The following is a 20,902-nucleotide window of genomic DNA, read 5'->3' on the forward strand; positions in this document are numbered from 1 at the left end:
GTGCTTTTATTCGCCTGTTGGAAGCCGCCCAGTGTGGCTGGGGAGGCCTGACCAGATGGGCAGGGTATAAGATCGTTATCATTACCGTTCTTGTTATCGTTAGCACCACACTCTATCCAACCGATCTATCTAAAAGCCCTGGCTTCAAGCAACCAGAAAGGAGATCCCGACTCCAGGAAGAACTTTCTGACAGCAAGAGCTGTTTGACAGCGGGAGGAAACAACTAAACAACAAGAGCAACCACGACTAAACAACAAGAGCAACATATGTTATGTATTGAAGTTCTCCCCCTGGCCACCAGGAGTAGTGTGTGTGTGTGTGTGTGTGTGTGTAGTTTTCACTCAGGTCCATGTCAGTTAATTTACACGGGAAACCCTGGGTTGATGTTGCTACAATGTTGACAGCCGGCTGCCTATAAAAGCAGGCCGGCTGAGCTGTTTGCTGTTCAGTTCAGTTCAGTTCTGTTCCAGCTTACAAATAAAGAGCTGCTTTGAAGAATCGCTGTGTCGTCTGATATGTTCACCCACAGCTTAACAACGTATATATATATATATATATATACACACACACACACACACACACATAAAGAGAGAGATGGGGGAGGGAGATAATAAATAACAAGAGACATTTATTTATTTATTTATTTATTTTCAGGTTTATACGTTTCAGTAATTTTACAGTCATTTTAACATTTCAAAACTCGACTTCCTTCCCCCTCTTTCTGCCGTTCCTTCAATTTAGTTTTTAATATTTCCTGCACCTCCAGATTAACTTAAATTTGTTCATTTATCCGTCTACTTTAAATATACGCTCCTATGAAACTGCAGGTTGTTACAATAATGTTCCTGCCCATGTTCTTATCGGTTCACAATTTGTTTGCAAATATTCAATAAATAAGAGACAACTGTATGACAAGAGATGGAAGTTAAAAAATGAAATAAAAAGAACCCATAAGATTAAAGCGCGTAAAATAAGCAGAGTTACCTATGGGTTAAGTTCTGGTCCTGGAATTATTCCAAAGGCCGAATGGTCCAGATTTTGCCCCGCACATGGACGATCCCTCCAACGGGAATCCGGAAGTGCCTCTCAGAGTACCACCGACCTCTCCCCTCTTTGCCCGCCGGCCTCTTCCTCTTCCCCTCCCGCCCTCCCCTTTCTGCGCCTGCGCGGAGGGCCCCCCCCGAGCGAGCGAGCCCGAGTCGCCTAAGCCAGCTGCGGAGCGGAGCCCCGGATTCACCAAGGCGGCTTGCGCCGGCGGCGTGACGTCAGCGCCATAGAGCGCCGCCGGGCCTTACGCCGCTGGCGCCCCGGCCGTCCCTTCCCTGCTTGGCTTGCTCAGAAGGCGAAAGAGCTTGAAAGAGACGGGAGCGCGAAATGGGGCGCCTGGAGGGGGGCAGGCCCGGGGGCCCCCACCCCTGAGGAGCCAGGGGGAGGGGGAAGAAAGCCAGGTGAGTCTTTTTTGGGGGGTTTAATTTGGGAAGGGCTTAATTGTTGCTTTGGAGGGGGGCCCCTATTTGCATTGCTTTATATAGGTGCAAATTTTTTGGGGGGGGGACAGAAAAAGACCCATTAATGCAATTTTTTTTCGAGGGGGTAGGAAAGAGGAAGCTGCATTTGGGGCCAAGGGGGTCTTCATCTTTTTGCACATTGATCCAGCCCTATTGCAAGACATTTATAGACATTTTATTAGGAATTTATTGGTGGGGGGGGGGCTGCTGGGGGGAGGGGGGAGAAGGAAGGAGGTTTAGCTGGGTGTGAGTTAAACTTAGAAAGATTGGGGGGGGGGGGAGAGGCCTGCTGGCCCTGTTGCTTTTCTCTCCTCCACACACCCCAATTTCTCTCTTCCACCCAAGGAATAAATAAAGCACCCTCGCAGCCTCCCCTTTATATTTTAATTTTTTTGTAGGGGGGATTTGCATTTAGGTTGGAGGGAATTTCATAAAATACCCACCTCCTTTCCACAAGCCTTTCCAACTTTAAAAGGGGGGGGGATGGACCAGTTTTTTTAAAAGTGGATTTTGGTTGTATGGGACAGAGACATGTGTTTGTGTGAATTGGAAGAGAGGCTTGTTCTTCGTTTTTTTTCTTTACGCCAAAAAAGAATTAAAAAGAGGTAACTGTGACCTAGGCCTACTTATTTGTTTTGCTCTTAACTTCCCTTGTCTTCTTTCTTTCGTTTTGCAAGACAAAGAGCAGTGCTTAAGCTGTATTATATTTTCAGTGCTTTTTTTGGAAACGTCCTCCCCCCCCCCAAAAAAAACTTTTTAAATTTTCTTCCCCAATTTGAAGAGCGGAGGAAAGTGGCTCCTGAAGTGTGGTGGTTTCTAACTTGGAGGGTTATCTTTTGAAACAGAAATGATATGATGATGATGATGATGGTTGCAACTGAAAGGGAAGAATTCCTCGTAAACAGTTGTTATTCTGGGAGTCTGCTTTTATCATTTTCCCCCCTTTCCTTCCTGTGGGAACTGGGCCTCTTTCTCAACACCCCCCCCAAAAAACTCCCTTTTTCCAAAACAGTAGGTTAGCAACATCCATAGCTTGGGTGTGTTCGTGGAAAAGGAAGGGAAAAAGAGAGGTGAGGGGGAGGGGAGACAAAAGGAGGAAATGAAAGGAACCTTTAACAAAAAAGGGAGGTTTTTTGGGGGGGGTGGGATGAGGGTCAGTGCAGCTGTAGCTGAGTGCCTTTTAACCCCCAGGTTGGCAAATCCACCTCATTTTCTTTTCCACCCATCTCAGACCAGGCCTTGTCTTTTCTCTTTCATCCCTCCTTAGTAGCAACCTCCCCCCCCCCCCCAAATTGCAAAAAGAAAAAGTGAAAATCTAACTGTTGCAATCTAACTGGTTTGTTTTCCTCCCCCGTTTGGAACCTTCTGTTATTTGTAGCAAGTCTTTTGTTTTGTTATTAAAGCAAAGAACTCCTTCTTTATTTGCATCTTTTCTTCATCCTGCCAATTCCCAACTTCCCAAAAAGAACCCCCCCCCCCCAAAAAAAAGTGTTTTGATGTGAAACACATAAAGGGATTTGGAATCCTTGGGGGTTTTTATGCAGGGAACATCTCTTCTCTCTCTCTCTCTCTCTCTCCTCTCTCTCTCTCTGCTTATCGCCCTAAATTGCCCCCAGACAGTCAAAAATCAAAATGTCTCGTGGGTTTTGGAGATGGGGGAATAGGGAAGAATTCCTTCTGGGGGCAGGCCTGCGGCGCTCCGAGCGAAGGGAGGGGACCACCCATTTGGATTCTTGCTCTCTCTGTAATTTTATTTTCCAAGCACTAACCTGTTATGTTTCTGCTTGTGTGTGTGTGCGCAAAGTGTCTTCGTGGCAGGTTTTTAAAGCAATCTGTTAGGCAGGCTGTATATATAAAAACCCTGATTTATTTGCCCGGAACTGTGTTTGCAAAGTCACTATCTTGGGTCTTGTTATATTCTGGCGAGGCCTTTCTGGAACGGATAAACCAAAGCGTGCGAATCCTTCTGGCAGTAGAACATTTGACCAGGAAATACATCGGATTCCCCCCTCCCTCCTCCTCCTAGCGAGTGAAATGCTGAGAAACAGCTTCAAAAATAAAATGTGGTGTTTAGGAACTTCTGAAAGAAGGGGTTGGCTTATGAGGCCAGTCGTGTTTCAGTTAGGAATCTTTATTTATTTTTTCTAAACAGCTTGACAAGACACAGGAGAAGTTTTGTTTTGTTCCCATGCAGGCTAAGGGAAATTGTTTATAGAATCATAGAGTTGGAAGGGACCACGAGGGTCATCTAGTCCAACCCTCTGCAATGCGGGAATCTTTTTGCCCAGTGTGGGACTCGAACCCACAACCTTGGCTTCAACATTTGCATTACACGGAAGAATAGAAAACCGCATGTGGAGGAGCAGGGACTCGAACCCAGCTCACCAGATTACGAGTCTACTGCTCTTAACCACTACACCACACTGCCTTTGACAGAGTCGAACCATTCACCTGCTGCACTGACTGGCAGCCGCCCTCTGGGCTTTTAGGCAGGAGACCTCTGCCAGCTGAGCCTGGAAATGCCCTTTTAAATGCAAAGAAAGTCCTCTTACCACTGAGGTACACCACTTCCTTTGAAAATAAGCTTAAGACTCTAGTCCTCAGGGTTTTTGTGGTTTTTAAACAGGAAGGTGGGGGCTGAATCCGCCCCCCTGTCGCAGAGCTACAGCCTTTCCCATCAGCTAAGCCTCTTCCCACTGCTTATGTTTCGCCGTGGTTCTTAAATCTCCTGACAACGCTGCGAGGTAGGCTCAGTCTGAGAGGCGCATTAGAATCTCCTGCTCCACAGTGGTAGCTTAAAAGCACTTGCGCATGGGAAACAGTGACTTGCTTCTAGTTCTGTGGCATCAGCTGATACAGGGTTGAAAACTCTGATATGGTAAAGGTAAAGGGACCCCTGACCATTAGGTCCAGTTGTGGCCGACTCCGGGGTTGTGGCGCTAATCTCACTTTACTGGCCGAGGGAGCCAGCGTACAGCTTCCAGGTTATGTGGCCAGCATGACTAAGCCGCTTCTGGCGAACCAGAGCAGCGCACGTAAACGCCGTTTACCTTTCCGCCGGAGTGGTACCTATTCATCTACTTGCACTTTGATGTGCTTTCAAACTGCTAGGTTGGCAGGAGCAGGGACCGAGCAACGGGAGCTCACCCCGTCATTGCGGGGATTTGAACCGCCGACCTTCTGATCGGCAAGTCCTAGGCTCTGTGGTTTAACCCACAGCGCCACCCGCATCCCTCCCGATATATTAGCTTATCTCCAAATGCCACCTTAAACCTAGCTTGTTGTCGCCACAACAGAATGTCCAGGCACCATCTTTTTCTCTTTCTTTTTGCAATGGTACATATTATTATTACTTTCATTTTTGAGTAGTTGACAACACATTAAAACATTAAACCGCATGGAGATCTTTCTGGGGGCCAGGCTGGCGACTAACATCTCCACCTGGCTGCCCCCTCCAGCTTTCTTAAGCAGATAAGCAGAAGATCTCGTTTATTTCATTTATCTCCCAGCTTTTTCTCCAAGGAGTCCATGGTCCACCCCCCTCCTCAGTTAATCCCACAACGACCCTGTGAGGTGGGCCAAGAGACTGGGACTGAGACTCCAAGGTCGCCCAGTGAGCTCCATGACTGAGTGGGGACTCAAACTCTGATCTCCTAGGTCCTCATCCGACACGCTAACCACTGCACCACCCTGCCTTCCTAGAGTCCTCCTGCTATGGGGCAGCTCTATAAATTAAGTACAGTCATACCTCAGGTTACAGACGCTTCAGGTTGCGTTTTTTTGGGTTGTAGACCACCGAAACCCGGAAGTACCGGAACGGGTTACTTCCGAGTTTTGGCGGTTGCGCATGCGCAGAAACACTAAATGGCGCTTTGCACATGCGCAGAAGTGCTGAATTGCAACCCACACATGCGCAGACGCACTGTTGCGGGTGCTGCAGGTAGCGAACGTGCATCCCACATGGACCGCATTCGCAACCCGAGTGTCCACTGTAGGTAAATCAATGGGAGGAAAGCCAAATGTCCCTGAGAAAGGGATCTGAAATATTTTACTGGAAGCCTGGATTTTTTTTATTCTGGGTTGTTTTGATTTGACGTTTTAATGTGTTGTCAACTGCTTTGTTATTTTTCCCCTTTAATATAAAAAGCGTTTTACATTTTACTATTACATTCTAACGGGTTGTTTAATATTTCTTTATTTGACATTGCTTTGTTTTCTGTAAGTTGTTTCTTCTTTAAAGTTATTGTGACTTTGTCTTGGATCAGATGCTTATTAGGTGTGTGATCTTTGCTGCCTGTCCTGTGGTTTCTTCAGCTCATAAACCACTTTCTGTATAGTAATATAGAAAGGAGGTATTGAAATTTAAATGAAAGCAGTATAGAAGTGGAATTTTATTATTGCAGTGGTACCTTGGAAGTCGAACTGAATCCATTCTAGAAGTTTGTTCGACTTCCAAAATGTTCGGAAACCAAGATGCAGATTCTGATTGGCTGCAGGAAGCTCCTGCAGCCAATCAGAAGCCGCGGAAGCCACATTGGATGTTCAGGTTCCAAGGAACGTTCACAAACTGGAACACTCACTTCCGGGTTTGTGGTGTTCGGAAGCCAAAACGTTCGGAATCCAAGGTACAACTGTATTATTATTATTATTAGTAGTAGTAGTAGTAGTAGTATCAGTGCTTTTTTCTGGGGGGGACACAGGGGTACGCATACCCCTAAACATTTTGTGAATCTTAAGTTTGGCCTCATTGAGGGACAGTATTTCAATATGAGTAGGAAAACGAGAGTACAGTGGACGCTTGGGTTGCGAACGTGATCCGTGTGGGAGGCACGTTTGCAAACCGCAGCGGCGCATCTGCACATGCACGGGTTGCGATTTGGCACTTCTGCACATGCGCAAAGCATGATTTAGCACTTCTGCACAAGCGCCGAAACCCGTAAGTAACCCATTCCGGTACTTCCGGGTTCAGTGCAGTGCGCAACCCGAAATCGCGCAACCCAAAGCGTCTGTAACCCGAGGTATGACTGTACCCCTAAACATTTTTTTTAAGAAAAAAAAGCACTGATTACTATTATTTCATTGGGGGGAGAATGATGCCTAGACAGTTCAGTGTGGCGACTGTAACCTAGGTTTAAGGTGCCATTTGGCGGTTAACTTCTATATCTGAGTTTCTCGCCCTGTCCAGAGGGTCCCATTTATCTCCCCAGGTAGCACTGAGAAGGTTCCCTGCCCAAAACTCTGGAGAAAGCTGCTGCTGGTCCTGCAGCCAATCAGAAGCCGTGTCAGATGTTCGGGTTCCAAAGAATGTTCATAAAGCAGAACAGTCACTTCCGGGTTTGCGTTGTTTGGGAGCCGAAACAACTTGCAAGTCGAACGCTTTGGCTCCCGAACTCTGTAAAAGTGAGTGTTCCGGTTTGCGAACATTCTTTGGAACCCGAACTTCCTGATACAGGGCTTCGTTCCGATGCCTTCTGATACTCTGCCAGTCAGTGCAGAGGGTCTGACTCTGTATTATAAGGCAGCTCCCTGGGAGCAGGTGCTTTGCAGCAGAGACTCCTTGGCCGAAAGTTTGAAAGCCTCTCCACACCTCCAGCCAGCTGCCCCACACACGCCGAGTTTTGTAAAGCCGCCTCAGCAAAGTTTAATAAATGAAGTGACCCGGATGAGTTTTTGTTTAAATTACAATCACCGAAAAGCTGAAAAAACAGGTTAAATCACATGTCAGCCTTACCTAAACAAAACTGTTTTAGCAAGCAAATGCGTCAGTAGGCAGTGAGTTCCAAAAGTGGGGAAGGTACCACACTAGAAGATGAATTTATGTTGTCAACCAATAGCAACTTAAAGGCTCTTCGAAAAAGCCTCCAAAATCTTTTCTCCACTCCTTTCCATCGATAGTTTGCTTAGTGGTTCTTGGTGAATCTGTTCCTTCAAATACTTTTGCACTGTACAGTCCTACCTCTTGTTACATTCGGTTCAGGTTACGTTCTTTCAGGATGCGTCCTGCAGCGACCCAGAAGTAACGGAACGGGTTACTTCCGGGTTTTGCCAATCGCGCATGCGCAGATGCTCAAAATGATGTCATGCACATGCGCAGGAGTGGCAAATCGTGACCCGCACAGACGCAGGTTGCATTCTACTCATGTTGCAAACGGGGCTCCAGAACGGATCCTGTTCGCAACCAGAGGTACCACTGTACCGAAAATCAAGCCAGGAAAGGAGGGAAAGCCCAGTTGTCATGGCTTAGTCCCTGTTTTCAGAGCCCCTTGTCATAGAATCATAGAATCTTAAGAGTTGGAAGGGACCCTGAAGGCCATCCAGTCCAACCCCAGGCAATGTAGGAATCTCAACTTAAGCAGAGAATGCCACCCAGCCTCTGCTTAAAAACCTCCAAGGAAGGAGAGTCCATCACCTCGCAAGGGAACCTGTTCCGCTGTCAAACAGCTGGTACGCTCAGAAAGTTCTTCCTGATATTTAGTCAGAATCTCCTTTCTTGTCAATTGGAGCTGTTGATTTGGGTCCTACCTTCCAGAGCAGGAGCAAACAAGCTGGGTCCATCTTGCATGCTCTCCTGTCTTCTCTCAGTCTCCTCTTTTCCAGGCTAATCATCCCCAGCTCCTTCAACCGTTCCTCATCAGGCTTGCTTTCCAGACCCTTGAGCATCTTGGTCTCCCTCCTCTGCACGCCTTCCACCTTGTCCACATCCTTCTTAAACTCAACCATCTGGAATTTGCGGACGCTCTCCAAGGGCTGCCCCACACAGTGCAGTGATCAAGCTTGACAAAGAACGGCGGCAGTATTTTTTTGGCCATTTTTTAAAAAAATATATATTATTTTAGGGACAGGTCAAGAGCAACCTAGCAACCTCCTAGAGCTTAGAAGAGAAAAGGGAGTGCCAATCTTCTTCCAACTTCAACGTTGCCCGGAGGTAGAACTGACATGCCGCAAGGCAGACAGCTATTTATAAACCTGCTCTAGGAAAACTTAGTGCAGAAAGCGAGAAAAGAGAAGTGGAATGTGTGCAGGTTTTTTTTTGGGGTGGGCAGGTAAGGCATTCACAGGAAGCACCTGGAGGCCTCCACCTGTTTGAAACTGGAAACACGCCAGGCGCCTGGGGGAATTCTAGCACTGCCCTGAATGGCACAGATACGTTCGGATGGTGCTGGGCGCCAGGCTGAACCAAGATGGCAGACTTTGCTCCTTCGAAAGCGGCGCTGCCAGTTTGAGAACGGCACTGGGTTTCTTTTTCCCTTTCTCCAGTTTCTTAGAGTTCTCGATTGGCTCTAGCTAGGAGCCTGTTTGGAGAGACCGGTAGCGTATCTGTGTGCCCTGCAAATCGTTGTTTTTCTTTCAGGAGCGCGAGCACACAGCCATGTCTGTCGGCCGCTTTCCTGCACGGACAGCATGCATGAAACGCCTCATTCACAGCCGCCCTGAGCCAAATTGCGGGCATCGCATTTCTCCGGGGCGGGCGGGGGGCTGCAAGCGCTCCTGCAAAAACAGCTGGGGAATGAGGGCTGCGAAGGGGCAACAGGGTGGGGCTGCCCCTCCGACTCTCCATTAGTCCTCTTTTACGATGGCGGAGCGAAAGCTTTGTGGTGCGGAGGGGAAGGCCAGCCTCTCCCAAAAAAATGCCCCCCCCCCCTTTAAACACCTCCACTGATGGGTTTGCAAGAGCTAGACTGGATGCACAAAACTGGCTTGAAGTCCATATCTTGATACAGTGGACACTCGGGTTGCGAACATGATCTGTGCGGGATGCACATTTGCAACCCGCAGTGGTGCGTCTGCGCACACGCGGGTTGTGATTTGGCACATGCACAAAGAGCGATTTAGTGCTTCTGCGCATGCACGACTGCCGAACCCCGGAAGTAACCCGTTCCAGTACTTCCGGGTTTCAACAGTCCGTAACCCGAAAAAACGCAACCTGAATTGGCTGTAACCCAAGGTATGACTGTATTCGTTTTGTAGATTTTGACCTGGCAATATATCGCGAATTGTGATGTGTGTGTTTTTGTTTTTGTGTCCTATGCAGTCAATGCCTCTACATAACTCCACCCTTATTTCAGACATTGCGATATATTCAGATGTTGGAATATTGCAATGTTTAGCTGGTGATATATTGCAATGCTGGAAACCAGATCTCACCCACTGCATTTTTTACATCTTTCTTAAAAACTTACTTTTCTCCTAGGGTTGGGCTAGACTAGACAACGATGTTTGGGGTTCCTTCTGAACCCACCGTCCTGTGATTCCTCTGTTCTCTACCTTCCAGTGTGTAGAGCTCAAAGACAGGTGGTTCAGTATTCAACAGGGCCACAAGGGAACGGGGGGAAACAACGGAGGGAAGAAATAATTGGTTGAAGGAAAAGGTAAAGGGATCCCTGACCATTAGGTCCAGTCGTGACCGGCTCTGGGGTTGCGGCGCTCATCTCGCTTTATTGGCCGAGGGAGCCGGCGTACAGCTTCCGGGTATGTGGCCAGCATGACTAAGCCGCTTCTGGCAAACCAGAGCAGCGCACGGAAACGCTGTTTACCTATTTATCTACTTGCACTTTTACGTGCTTTCGAACTGCTAGGTGGCAGGATCAGGGACCAAGCAACGGGAGCTCACCCCATCGCAGGGATTCGAACCACCGACCTTCTGATTGGCAAGTCCTAGGCTCAGTGGTTTAACAGAGTATTGCTCAAATGCTTAATCAAAACAGACACATGATTTGTTCAGGATAAAAGAGAAACAGTCATACCTCGGGTTACAGATGCTTCAGGTTGCGTATTTTGGGGTTACCGACCGCCGAAACCCGGAACTACCAGAATGGGTTTTGGCGGTCGCGCATGCTCAGAAGTGCTAAATTGCGCTATGCACAGAAGCGCCGAATCGCAACCCGTGCATGCGCAGACGAGCCGCTTTGGGTTGCGAACGCTTTGGATTGCGAGCGTGCATCCTGCATGGGTCACGTTCACAACCCGAGCGTCCACTGTACTTCGGAATTTGACACCAGAAGCAACCCTGGTTTTGCCAGTTTCAAGGCGACTGGGCATCCCTTGTGTGGCGTCATGCCTAGTTGCGCATAAGAGCATCATGAGAGACTGCCGAATGGGACCAGTGGTCTGTCTAGTCCCCCAGTGGCAAAATACCCACAAGAAGCTAGGAATACAGATAGACTGTCTCTGGCTGTGGAGGTTCCACAAGAGCGCAAGAAGATGCTGGCTGCTGGAGACCAGGCCAAATGGCCCATCTAGTCCAGCGTCCTCCTCTCACTGCAGCCAACCAAATGCCTATGGGACACCAGTGAGAAGGATCTGAGCACTGGAACACCGGCTCCGTCGGACGCCCAGGGTTCTAGCGGTGGGAGGGATGGAGGAAAACCATTCTGCTTTCTGTTGCATAATTTTATGAACTCGTGTACCGTGTCGCCTTTATGTTCAGAGGAAACTTAAAAGCCGCCGCCGTTCCTTGCAGGGGAGTCGCAGGGAGTATGTTTCTCGCACCACCTGCGACCCGAGATCCCGGGGCAACTTGTTTTGCTCCTTCGCTTGATCTCACGGAGGAGAGAACCTCTGATTGTTCGTCCCGGGAGATCCGGGGAGCAGAGATTTGCCGAGCCTTGTTTAAAAGACTTGCCGACTTCTCCCCCGGGTTGGGAGAACCTGAAACACTCCTGGGACGATAGGATCCTGCGCACGGCATCTTGTCCTCACCACACCTTCCCCCAAAACCTTCCTCTTCCTTTATTTTTCCAGCATGGGCGGGGAAATGTTTTATTTAGACCCCTGGCTTGTGCAGTGCTGCAAAAATCTGTGTGTGCTCGTTATTTTTAGTGCTTTCCTGTTTTCTTTGTGATTCCCACACGGCGCTGCTTAAAGATTTGTGTGTGCTTTTATTTTTTTCCATTGTGGCATCTCGTCACTCCCTTCGGTATTGCACTGCATAATATATAAATATCTGTATATTCCAACCAGGTGTGTGCTGGCTTGTCTAGAAAAGGTGGAGCCCAGGAATCACGGTAGGCGGGGAGTTAGAGCCGGCCTGATTTTTAGCATCTGGAAGAGACAGAGGCGGCATTCATGCCTCTCCCTCCCCTCTTGTGGCCGTCGAGAGTTTCTGTGTTGTTCTGTTTTTGGAGGGCTTGGGGGTGTCAGGGATGTTCCTTTGGAAAGATAGCACAACATTTGAGTACAGCGCAAAATACGGAAGCAGTTGTGTTGCAGTGGGTTCGACTAGATGTTTTGGGACTACAAGTCCCATCATCCCTGACCACTGGTCCTGTTAGCCAGGGATGATGGGAGTTGTAGTCCCAAAACATCTGGAAGGGCTGAGGTTGCCTATGCCTGGACTAGATCATGGGTAGGCAAACTAAGGCCCGGGGGCCGGATCCGGCCCAATCGCCTTCTAAATCCAACCCGCAGACAGTCCGGAAATCAATGTGTTTTTACATGAGTAGAATGTGTCTTTTTATTTAAAATGCATCTCTGGGTTATTTGTGGGGCACAGGAATTTACTCATTTTTAAAAAAAAAAATATAGTCCGGCCACCCACAAGGTCTGAGGGACAGTGGACCGGTCCCCTGCTGAAAAAGTTTGCTGACCCTTGGACTAGATGATCTCTGGGTTCTCTCTCAGCTCCGGAATTCTATGATTCTGTCAGTCATACGTCGGAGGTCGAACAGAATCCGTTCTGGAAGTCCGTTCGCCTTCTGAAACTTTCGACTTCCAAAGCGCGGCTTCTGATTGGCTGCAGGAAGCTCCCATCGCATGTTCGGCTTCCAAAAAGACATTTGAAAACCGGAACAATCACTTCCAGTTTCCGATCGTTCGGGAGCTGGAATGTTCGACTCCCAAGGCGTTCGGGAGCCGAGGTATGACTATTGTTCTGGCAGGAGGACCATGTTCCTCCCGACTGCAAAAATATTCTGGGGGCCACATGCTTACTGGAGGGTGCAGGGTTAGAAACTCAGAAATATAAGCTAGGAACCAAAGGACTCCTTAAGGCCAAGGTTGCAGTAGCCAAAAAGAATGTCTAGTTGCCATTCTGGGGCAAGGCTGGTCTAAAGTCTTATTTTCCAAGTGATGGACTGACTCTGACTGATTCTCAGTTAAACATCTGGCTAGTTCAGAGGACAACCCTGAGCTCGCTTAATAGCTTTGAGAACTTAAAAGAGGAAAAGTCAACTTGATCCAGTGATAGTCCGCATATATATTGGCTTACTCCAACAGGATGCACAGAAAAAAGCATTTTGGTTGCTGAAATCCATTCCGATCGTGCAGATAATAGATAACGGATAGAATTTTACAGGATGCGGTATTAGTGTGCGAAAACAGTCCAGATTCAAGGATCCCCGGATTGTGGAGATGTCAGGAGCCATCCTAGTGTCCAGGCATCGTCGCTTGGTTGCAGGTGGCCGATAAAGGTAAAGGGACCCTTGACCGTTAGGTCCAGTCGTGGCTGACTCTGGGGTTGCGGCGCTCATCTGGCTTTATTGGCTGAGGGAGCCGGCGTGCAGCTTCCGGGTCATGTGGCCAGCATGACTAAGCCGCTTCTGGCGAACCAGAGCAGCGCACGGAAACGCCGTTTACCTTCCCGCCGGAGCGGTACCTATTTATCTACTTGCACTTTGATGTGCTTTCGAACTGCTAGGTTGGCAGGAGCTGGGACTGAGCAACGGGAGCTCACCCTGTCATTGCGGGGATTCGAACCACTGACCTTCTGATTGGCAAGTCCTAGGCTCTGTGGTTTAACCCACAGCACCACCCGCGGCCCTATGGCCGATAGCCAGGTGCAAAATGTGCCTGGCGCCTGGCTAATTCTGAACAGGTTGGAGGCAGATTCCAGGCCGGTCCACGGGCAGAGAGGTGACCCCCCTGAGGGATAAGGGGTCCTCAGCCATCTAGGGCTTTTAGAGGTTGAAACAAACAAGAAACTTAACTGGGTAACCAGCGCAGTTTAGGCAAGAACTGGTGCAATACACTCAGACCTTCTAATCCTGCTTGTTAATCCCGGTAGCCAAATTCTGCGCGATTGGGTTATCTCCAAGGGCAGCCCCACGGAGAGTGATCTGCAGTAATCTAGCCAAGAAGTTACCAGACCATAGACAGTGGAGGTTAGGGTCAGTGGTGGTGGAAGGCGCAAGTGGGTCCAGAAGTACTTGTCCACCTCTGAAGAAAGGTCCTCCATTAACAACAACAACAACATTATTTTGGAGGTCCTAAGTCTCAAGGTGGTTAGACTGGTCTCAACTAGGGCCAGGGCCTTTTCAGTACTGGCCCCAACCTGGTGCAACGCTCTGCCCCAAGAGACCAGGGCCCTGCGGGACTTGACATCTTTCCGCAGGGCCTGCAAGACAGAGCTGTTCCGCCTGGCCTTTGGTTTGGACTCAGTCTGACCCTTATGTTTCTCTCCCCTTATGGTCTTGATTTATCGGCTACTTTTCAAACGAGGCTGCATTTTAAATTGCATTTTAACCTGTACAGTCATACCTCATATTACATTTGCTTCATGATACGTTTTTTCAGATTGCGTCCCGCGGCGACCCAGAAGTACTGGAAAGGGTTACTTCCGGGTTTTGCTGCTCATGCATGCGCAGATGCGCAAAATGAAATTATGCGCAGAAGCGGCGAATTGCAACCTGCATGTGCGCAGATGTGCCCCTGCGGGTTGCATTCTCCTCTGAGGTACCACTGTCTTTTAAATTGGTTCCTCCCCTCCCATTATGTTTTTACTGTAATTTTACTGGTGTTAGCCGCCCTGAGCCTGGCTCTGGCCAGGGTATAAATAAAATTTATAATATTAATAATAATAATAATAATATAATAATACCCCACACATCTGACAGGGTTGCCCCAGCCACTCTGGGCGGTGGATGACCAGTTTAACCCAGAAACGCTGGATAAACGTTTCTGTGTTTTTAGGTGGCTGGGGAATTAGGGAAGGAGGGTTATCTGCTGGCCTGCTGCCAAAATTCTGGCTTTTGGAGAAGGGACTTTTAATATTTATTGGCTGAGGGGGGAGGGGGGGTCTGGCAACGCTTGCTTTATAGACACAACAGGCTGCGGGCAGGAAATTATTCCAGTCAACACACAAACATTTGAATTAGTCCTGGAAAAAGATCAACTGTGCTAAACGCAGCTCCGGAATCTCCCCACCAGCTGAAATGCAGAATTTCAAGAGTCATGAACACACACAAAACACAATCGTGGCACGTTTTTATTCCTCTGTTCATTTTATATACAGTAGTACCTCGGGTTAAGTACTTAATTCATTCCAGAGGTCTGTTCCGGAGTACGGTTTCTGTTCTCATCCTGAAGCAAAGTTCTTAACCCGAGGTACTATTTCTGGGTTACACAGTCTGTAACCTGAAGCATATGTAACCCGAGGTACCACTGTACAGTCATAGCCGGGTTACAGACACTTCAGGTTGCGTTTTTTCAGGTGACGGACCGCCGAAACCTGGAAGTCCCGGAACGGGTTACTTCCGGGTTTCGGTGGTCACGCATGCGCAGAAGCGCCGAATCGCAACCCACGTGTGCACAGACGTGCAGCTGCGGGTTGCGAACATGCGTCCCGCACGGATCACGTTCGCAACGCGAGCATCCACTGTATAGCATAATTTTAGCCAAAGCTTTCTTTAAAGACTATATATGGTCATTTCCCCTGCCTGTATATTTTTAAATCCTTAACAACAGCCTTGCGAGGTGGGACCAGGTGGAAAAGAGGGAGGCTGACCGTCCCGCCCGAGGTCGCCCAGCGGTCTGTTTGCCCCCTGCTTTTGCAGCCACAACACTGAAAACAAAACGGCTGGCTGCAAGGACGGCGTGGGAAATTGTCAGATATTGGAAGCCCGGTAAAACAGATAAAAAATGCGTAGCCTAGAAATAAGGCAGCAATCCATCAAAGGAGTGTTAGAAACTGCGGTAGTAAAGCTAGGAGCCAAATGGGGTTGTGGGTGCCAAAACAGAATGTCTAGTCGCCATTTGGGGGGGTTGACAGCACTTTTTAATTATTATTTTGATAAGCACGAACTAATATACAATTCACATAAGTGACACATTGTTAATATCACATTTTTAGCGGAAATTGTTAATACAGTGGTACCTCGGTTTAAGAACAGTCCTGTTTAAGAACGATTCGGTTTACAAACTCCGCAAAACCAGAAGTAGTGTCCCGGTTTGCAAACTTTACCTCTGCCGAAGCACAGAATCCAAACGGTGGAAGGGCACTGGCAGCGGGAAACCTTATTAGGAAAAGTACGCCTTGGTTTAAGAACAGTTTTGGTATAAGAACAGACTTCCGGAATGGATTAAGTTCGTAAACCAAGGTACCACTGTACATGTTTAATTTGGTGTTTACAATATTGACACCATACTTCTCTTTATTGTCAAACTCCTTAACATATTGTCTATTTTTAACATGTTTCAAGGCTTCAAAGCACATACATTTTAGTAATCCTTGAGTGTCAGCCACACACAAAAAATGGCACCCAGGTTTTTTGAGGTGCTTGCAAATTTTGAATCTAAAGGCGCCCGGCGCCCTGCTAATTTCAAACCCTGCATCAAAGCAATTAATTGCAGCGCAGTGCAAACTCAGTAGTGATTTGGAATAATCAGGAATGGCTGCTGAACACCAGCTCAGTCAGGAGAGCATGAAACTCTTAATTTCAGGGTCCTGGGTTTGAGTCCCACACAGAGGGCTGGACTAGAAGACCCTCGTGGCCCCTTCCTACGCTACAGTTCTATGATCTACACTATGCATTTAAAGCGGGATCACGCCACGTTAAACACTTGCAGCTTCCTGCAAAGCATTCTGGGAGTTGTAGTTTGCTAAGAGAAGCAGAGAGTTGTTGGGAGACCCCATATTCCCCTCCATGAGCTATAACTCCCAGAGTTGTAGAACGATTATCAAACCACTCTGGGAACTGTAGCTCTGGGAGGAGAATAGAGCGTCTCCTGACAACACCCACAGCGCTACAATTCCCAGACGATTAACTTATACAGACATACCTCGGGTTACAGACGCGTGAGGTTGCGTGTTTTCAGGTTATGGATGTGCCGAAACCCGGAAGTACCAGAATGGGTTACTTCCGGGTTTCGGCGCATGTGCAGAAGCACTAAATCGTGCTTTGCGCATGTGCAGAATTGCAACCTCTGCGTGCTCAGACATGGCGCTGTGGGTTGCGAACGTGCCTCCTGCACGGATCACGTTCGCAACCCGAGTGTCCACTATATCCGTGTTCCTTACACCAGACGGCTGATACGATTATGGTGGTCCCTCGGGTTAAGAACTTAATTCGTTCCGGAGGTCCGTTCTTAACCTGAAACTGTTCTTAGCCTGAAGCACCACTTTAGCTAATGGGGCCTCCCGCTGCCACTGCGCCGCCGGAGCACGATTTCTGTTCTCATTCTGAAGCAAAGTTCTTAACCCAAGGTACTATTTCTGGGGTGGCGGAGTCTGTAACCTGAAGCGTATGTAACCCGAGGTACCACTGTACTATTAACATTTGTGGACAGCCTTTCATCGGCAGATTTCGGGGTGGTTTGCAACATAAAAACACGCAAACCTGGCTCCATGACCGCTATACTTTTTGTGTTGATAACAGGAAAAAAACGAAAATGGGTTGCTGGTTTCTTTTGCTGGTGGAGGGGAGAAAATGTGTCTGAAACTGGACGGAGACTTCTGCAAGAGTCGCAGCTCCCTACAAGCTCTCGGGGACAGCTGATATATTTTGCGTTTGTAACACAGGGCAGAACGTGGCACATATTAGCCGTGTGCGCATGGATTTGTGGAGGGGCCAGTTTTCCCTCCTGGGCAGCCCCACTCTTAGCCAAACCTTCGCCGCCAGCGCTGCCGTGGTTCTGCCGGCACCGTGGTTCCGCTCGTCTGTTTATGATGTGGCTTCCTTTTTCCCCAGAGCCCGGCCTCCTCCTCCTCCTCCTCCTCTTTGACGTAGAGTCGGCCGATGCGCTCGCTAGGTCTCTGAGAACTTGCTTGGTGGCGCTTCCTCCCTCTTCTCCCCGCCTGCTTTCGGCACTCAAACCAGGAAATAGAAAAAGAGTCTCCGTTTGCTGGGTTGGAGAGAGAGACAGAGAGAGACACACACGGAAGCGTTTCTCCAGGCTGTTCCACGGCAAGGTTTTTCTTTTCCCCCCTCCCTAAGAAAAAACACGCTTGTGCAAATCGGGAGATAGAGATTTATATTTGGGGAAATTGCAGCCACCTCTCTGGAGACAAGGAAGGAGAAGCAGGAGGGTAAGGAAGCTGGAAAATGTGTGTTAAACACACCGTGGGAACAAGTTGGACTTCTGGTTCTGGTTTGGAGTCCCAGGATCCTGCTTCCATGGGTCACCTGGGTGGCGTGGGGATGCTCAAGGGGGGGGGACCCCTGGCCCTTTCGCCTGTTCTCTGCTTCCTCCCAGCGTCTTGGAGTGTAGGATTTGCACCCCCTCCTGTTCTGTCTGTTTACTTGAGCTCAAAAACTTGGCAATTTCCTGGTATCTTCAATCTTGGGGAGAACTTTGGACGTGTGAGGCTATTGGGCGGCAGCAGTGTTTGTTCACAGGATCCGAAAAGCTACCCTTCCGCATCGAAAACATCAACGTTCCCATGCCTTTGTCATGCTAGCTTTCCCCTGGCGAGACATTATTTTATTCCTGGGCTTCACCTCATTTTTATTTCCTTGTGTGTAGAAAGCTAGTCCTTCAGCAGCCCTGTCTCCTTGACACGCCGGCTTTCCACTGGCAAGACGTCAGAACTTTATTTAAGAACAAAATTAACCCTCTTTAGCTCCCCCTTTAATTAGGATGAGCCCGCCTTCCTCCGCCTCGCTGGCAGTCGCTTGGGAGTTTACTGCCATTTCTCCCCTCTTTAAGAGAGGCCTCTCCTAATCCAGATTAACAGGGCACCTTTTTAAAAACTGGGTGTTTTGGTTCTTAGGGGGGAAATTCCCCCCTGCCCCTTCCACCAGCCATAACCCTCTTCACTTAATCTTATTCTTATTATTGATTGTGAAATGCTTCCCTAAGGGAGAAAATCAAAACTGCAATTCTGGACCATAGTTTCCTGGGATCGTGATCGCAGTTGCGTTCCGAGGGGCTTCTTGAGAAAGCGATGGCGCTGTGAGATACTTAGTGCACAACTAACCTGCGGAACTCTCTGCTGCAGTGGTCAGCAGTGAACACCAACCTTGGATGGCTTTGCGAGAGGGTTGGACAAATCTGTGGAGGAGGAGAGGGCTGTCGATGGCAACTACTACTACTACTACTACTACTACTACTACTAACAATACTAGCCACAAGGCCTCTGCTCTGCCTCCAGGGCTGGGGGAACAGATGCTTCTGAACGCCAGTGGTTGTGGGATGGAACGGAACTCTTGCACCCAGGTCCGTTTCGGCCCCTGCAACTGAGGTTTCAGGGGCCGTTTGGCAATGAACGTCTATACAGTGGTACCTCTGGTTACATATGCTTCAGGTTACAGACTCCGCTAACCCAGAAATAGTACTTCGGGTTAAGAACTTTGCTTCAGGATGAGAACAGAAATCGCGCAGCGGCAGCAGGAGGCCCCATTAGCTAAAGTGGTGCTTCAGGTTAAGAACAGTTTCAGGTTAAGAACGGACCTCCGGAACAAATTAAGTACTTAACCCGAGGTACCACTGTTCCTGAAATATAACTCTGTGGATGCTTGTTTCGCATGCTAACCTGCCTTCTGTTCCCCCTCCAGCTCGGACGTGAAGCGTTGCCGCAAGATAGCCGCTCTCAATCTCCCCCTTGCCGCCATGTCGCCGTTTTCGGAGAGCAGCCCGCTGCAGGCGCCGGAAGGAACCCTCAAGGCCCCTTCGAGGAGAGGACCCCCGGCCCACTAGCGCGGCACATGCGGGTGACGGTCCGCCCCCTGGCGCCCTCCCCTCCTCCTCCTCCTCCTCCTCCTCCTCTACCCGGGATGGTTTACTGACCAAGAAAAGAGAACCGGCGTTTTCGACCTCCTTTTCCTCTTCTCTCGCTTTCGTGCTCCCCTTCCCCTCCTTCCCCTGACCCCCCTACCCCGCCCTCTCCCCGCCCTGACCCCCCAGCCGGCCCCTGCAACGTTTCGGCCCTCGGATTTGCATGGCAGCAGCGTAACCGTGGAGAGGCCAGGGTACCACAAACTTATGGATTTTGATAAGAGAGGAGGCAAAGGGGACGCGGAGGAAGGGCGAAGGATGTCTAAGACAGGGAGCAGCCGCAACACGCACGGGAGCCGGACGTCCGGGACCAACTCTGGAGTCTTAATGGTCGGCCCGAACTTCCGTGTCGGGAAGAAGATCGGGTGTGGGAACTTTGGGGAGCTTCGACTAGGTGAGTCTCTGCACCTTCCTGTCCGTGGCCTGTTTTCAAATTCCAAGAAAAAAGCACACCAAGAACTCAGGCTGATGTAAGTTTCAGTAGTGGGAGTGGTCCCTACTCGCAAGTCAATGTTGTTGTGTCCGCCTCTTTGTGACCCCCTGGACCAGAGCACGCCAGGCACTCCTGTCTTCCACTGCCTCCCGCAGTTTGGTCAAACTCATGCTGGTAGCTTCCAGAACACTGTCCAGCCATCTCATCCTCTGTCGTCCCCTTCTCCTTGTGCCCTCCATCTTTCCCAACATCAGGGTCTTTTCCAGGGAGTCTTCTCTTCTCATGAGGTGGCCAAAGTCTTGGAGCCTCAGCTTCAGGATCTGTCCTTCCAGTGAGCACTCAGGGCTGATTTCCTTCAGAATGGAGAGGTTTGATCTTCTTGCACTCTCAAGAGTCTCCTCCAGCACCATCGCTAGTCAGTAGTCAATAGTAGCATAAACTAATCCATTCAGATTATGTATTCTGACAAGGATTACAAACACTAACAGAGATTACAAACTCAAACTTGTAAAAATATGTATAACCCTTTAAAAATTAGGTAAGGAACCAAATGTTATATAATACTGTTTTACAGATTATAATTTAGGATAATTTAGAATTTAAATGTATTTTCATGTAATATTTGATACTTCCAACGGATGAAGGTGAATAGATCGAAACAGGGCCCTCTCCTGATTTCTAATCCATAATTGACTCCTGACTTCTGCTCAGTGATTGAAACTAAGACCTCCACGACGAATCTGAGGATGGACTAACATGAACTTACCTCTACTCATAAACTCTTCTCTCTAATTCTGTAACAAATTATTGTGTTATACATATTTTTATGAGTTTGAGTTTGTAATCTCTGTTTGAGTTTGTAGTCCTTGTCAGAATACATACTTTTGAATGGATTAGTTTTTGTTACTATTGACTATTGACTTGCGAGTAGGGACCACTCCCACTGTTGAAACTTACATTGGCCTGAGTTCTTGATGTGCTTTTTTCTTGGTATATTTAATAACAAGAACTCCCAATTGTTTTCAAATTCCAC

General features: G+C 48.6%; 1 protein-coding gene across 3 annotated transcripts in view; it reads left to right on the plus strand.

Annotated features, from left to right (window-relative positions):
- The first annotated feature begins 1,255 nt into the window (after positions 1 to 1,255).
- CSNK1G2 (casein kinase 1 gamma 2) overlaps positions 1,256 to 20,902 on the plus strand; it is a 51,764-nt gene continuing 32,117 nt past the window's right edge. The window contains exons 1-2 of one of the 3 annotated variants that reach the window (XM_080989045.1): positions 1,256 to 1,448; positions 19,217 to 19,830. In XM_080989045.1, coding sequence (XP_080845171.1) covers positions 19,644 to 19,830 — 187 coding nt within the window. In that variant the 5' untranslated portion in view covers positions 1,256 to 1,448; positions 19,217 to 19,643. Of the gene's footprint in view, positions 1,449 to 17,595; positions 17,749 to 19,216; positions 19,831 to 20,902 lie in introns of those variants that run through there. The other 2 variants (XM_080989047.1, XM_080989046.1) reach the window with 2 other exon arrangements.

Source organism: Podarcis pityusensis (assembly GCF_964106645.2).
Source record: "Podarcis pityusensis genome assembly, chromosome: 18".
Lineage (NCBI taxonomy): Eukaryota > Metazoa > Chordata > Lepidosauria > Squamata > Lacertidae > Podarcis > Podarcis pityusensis.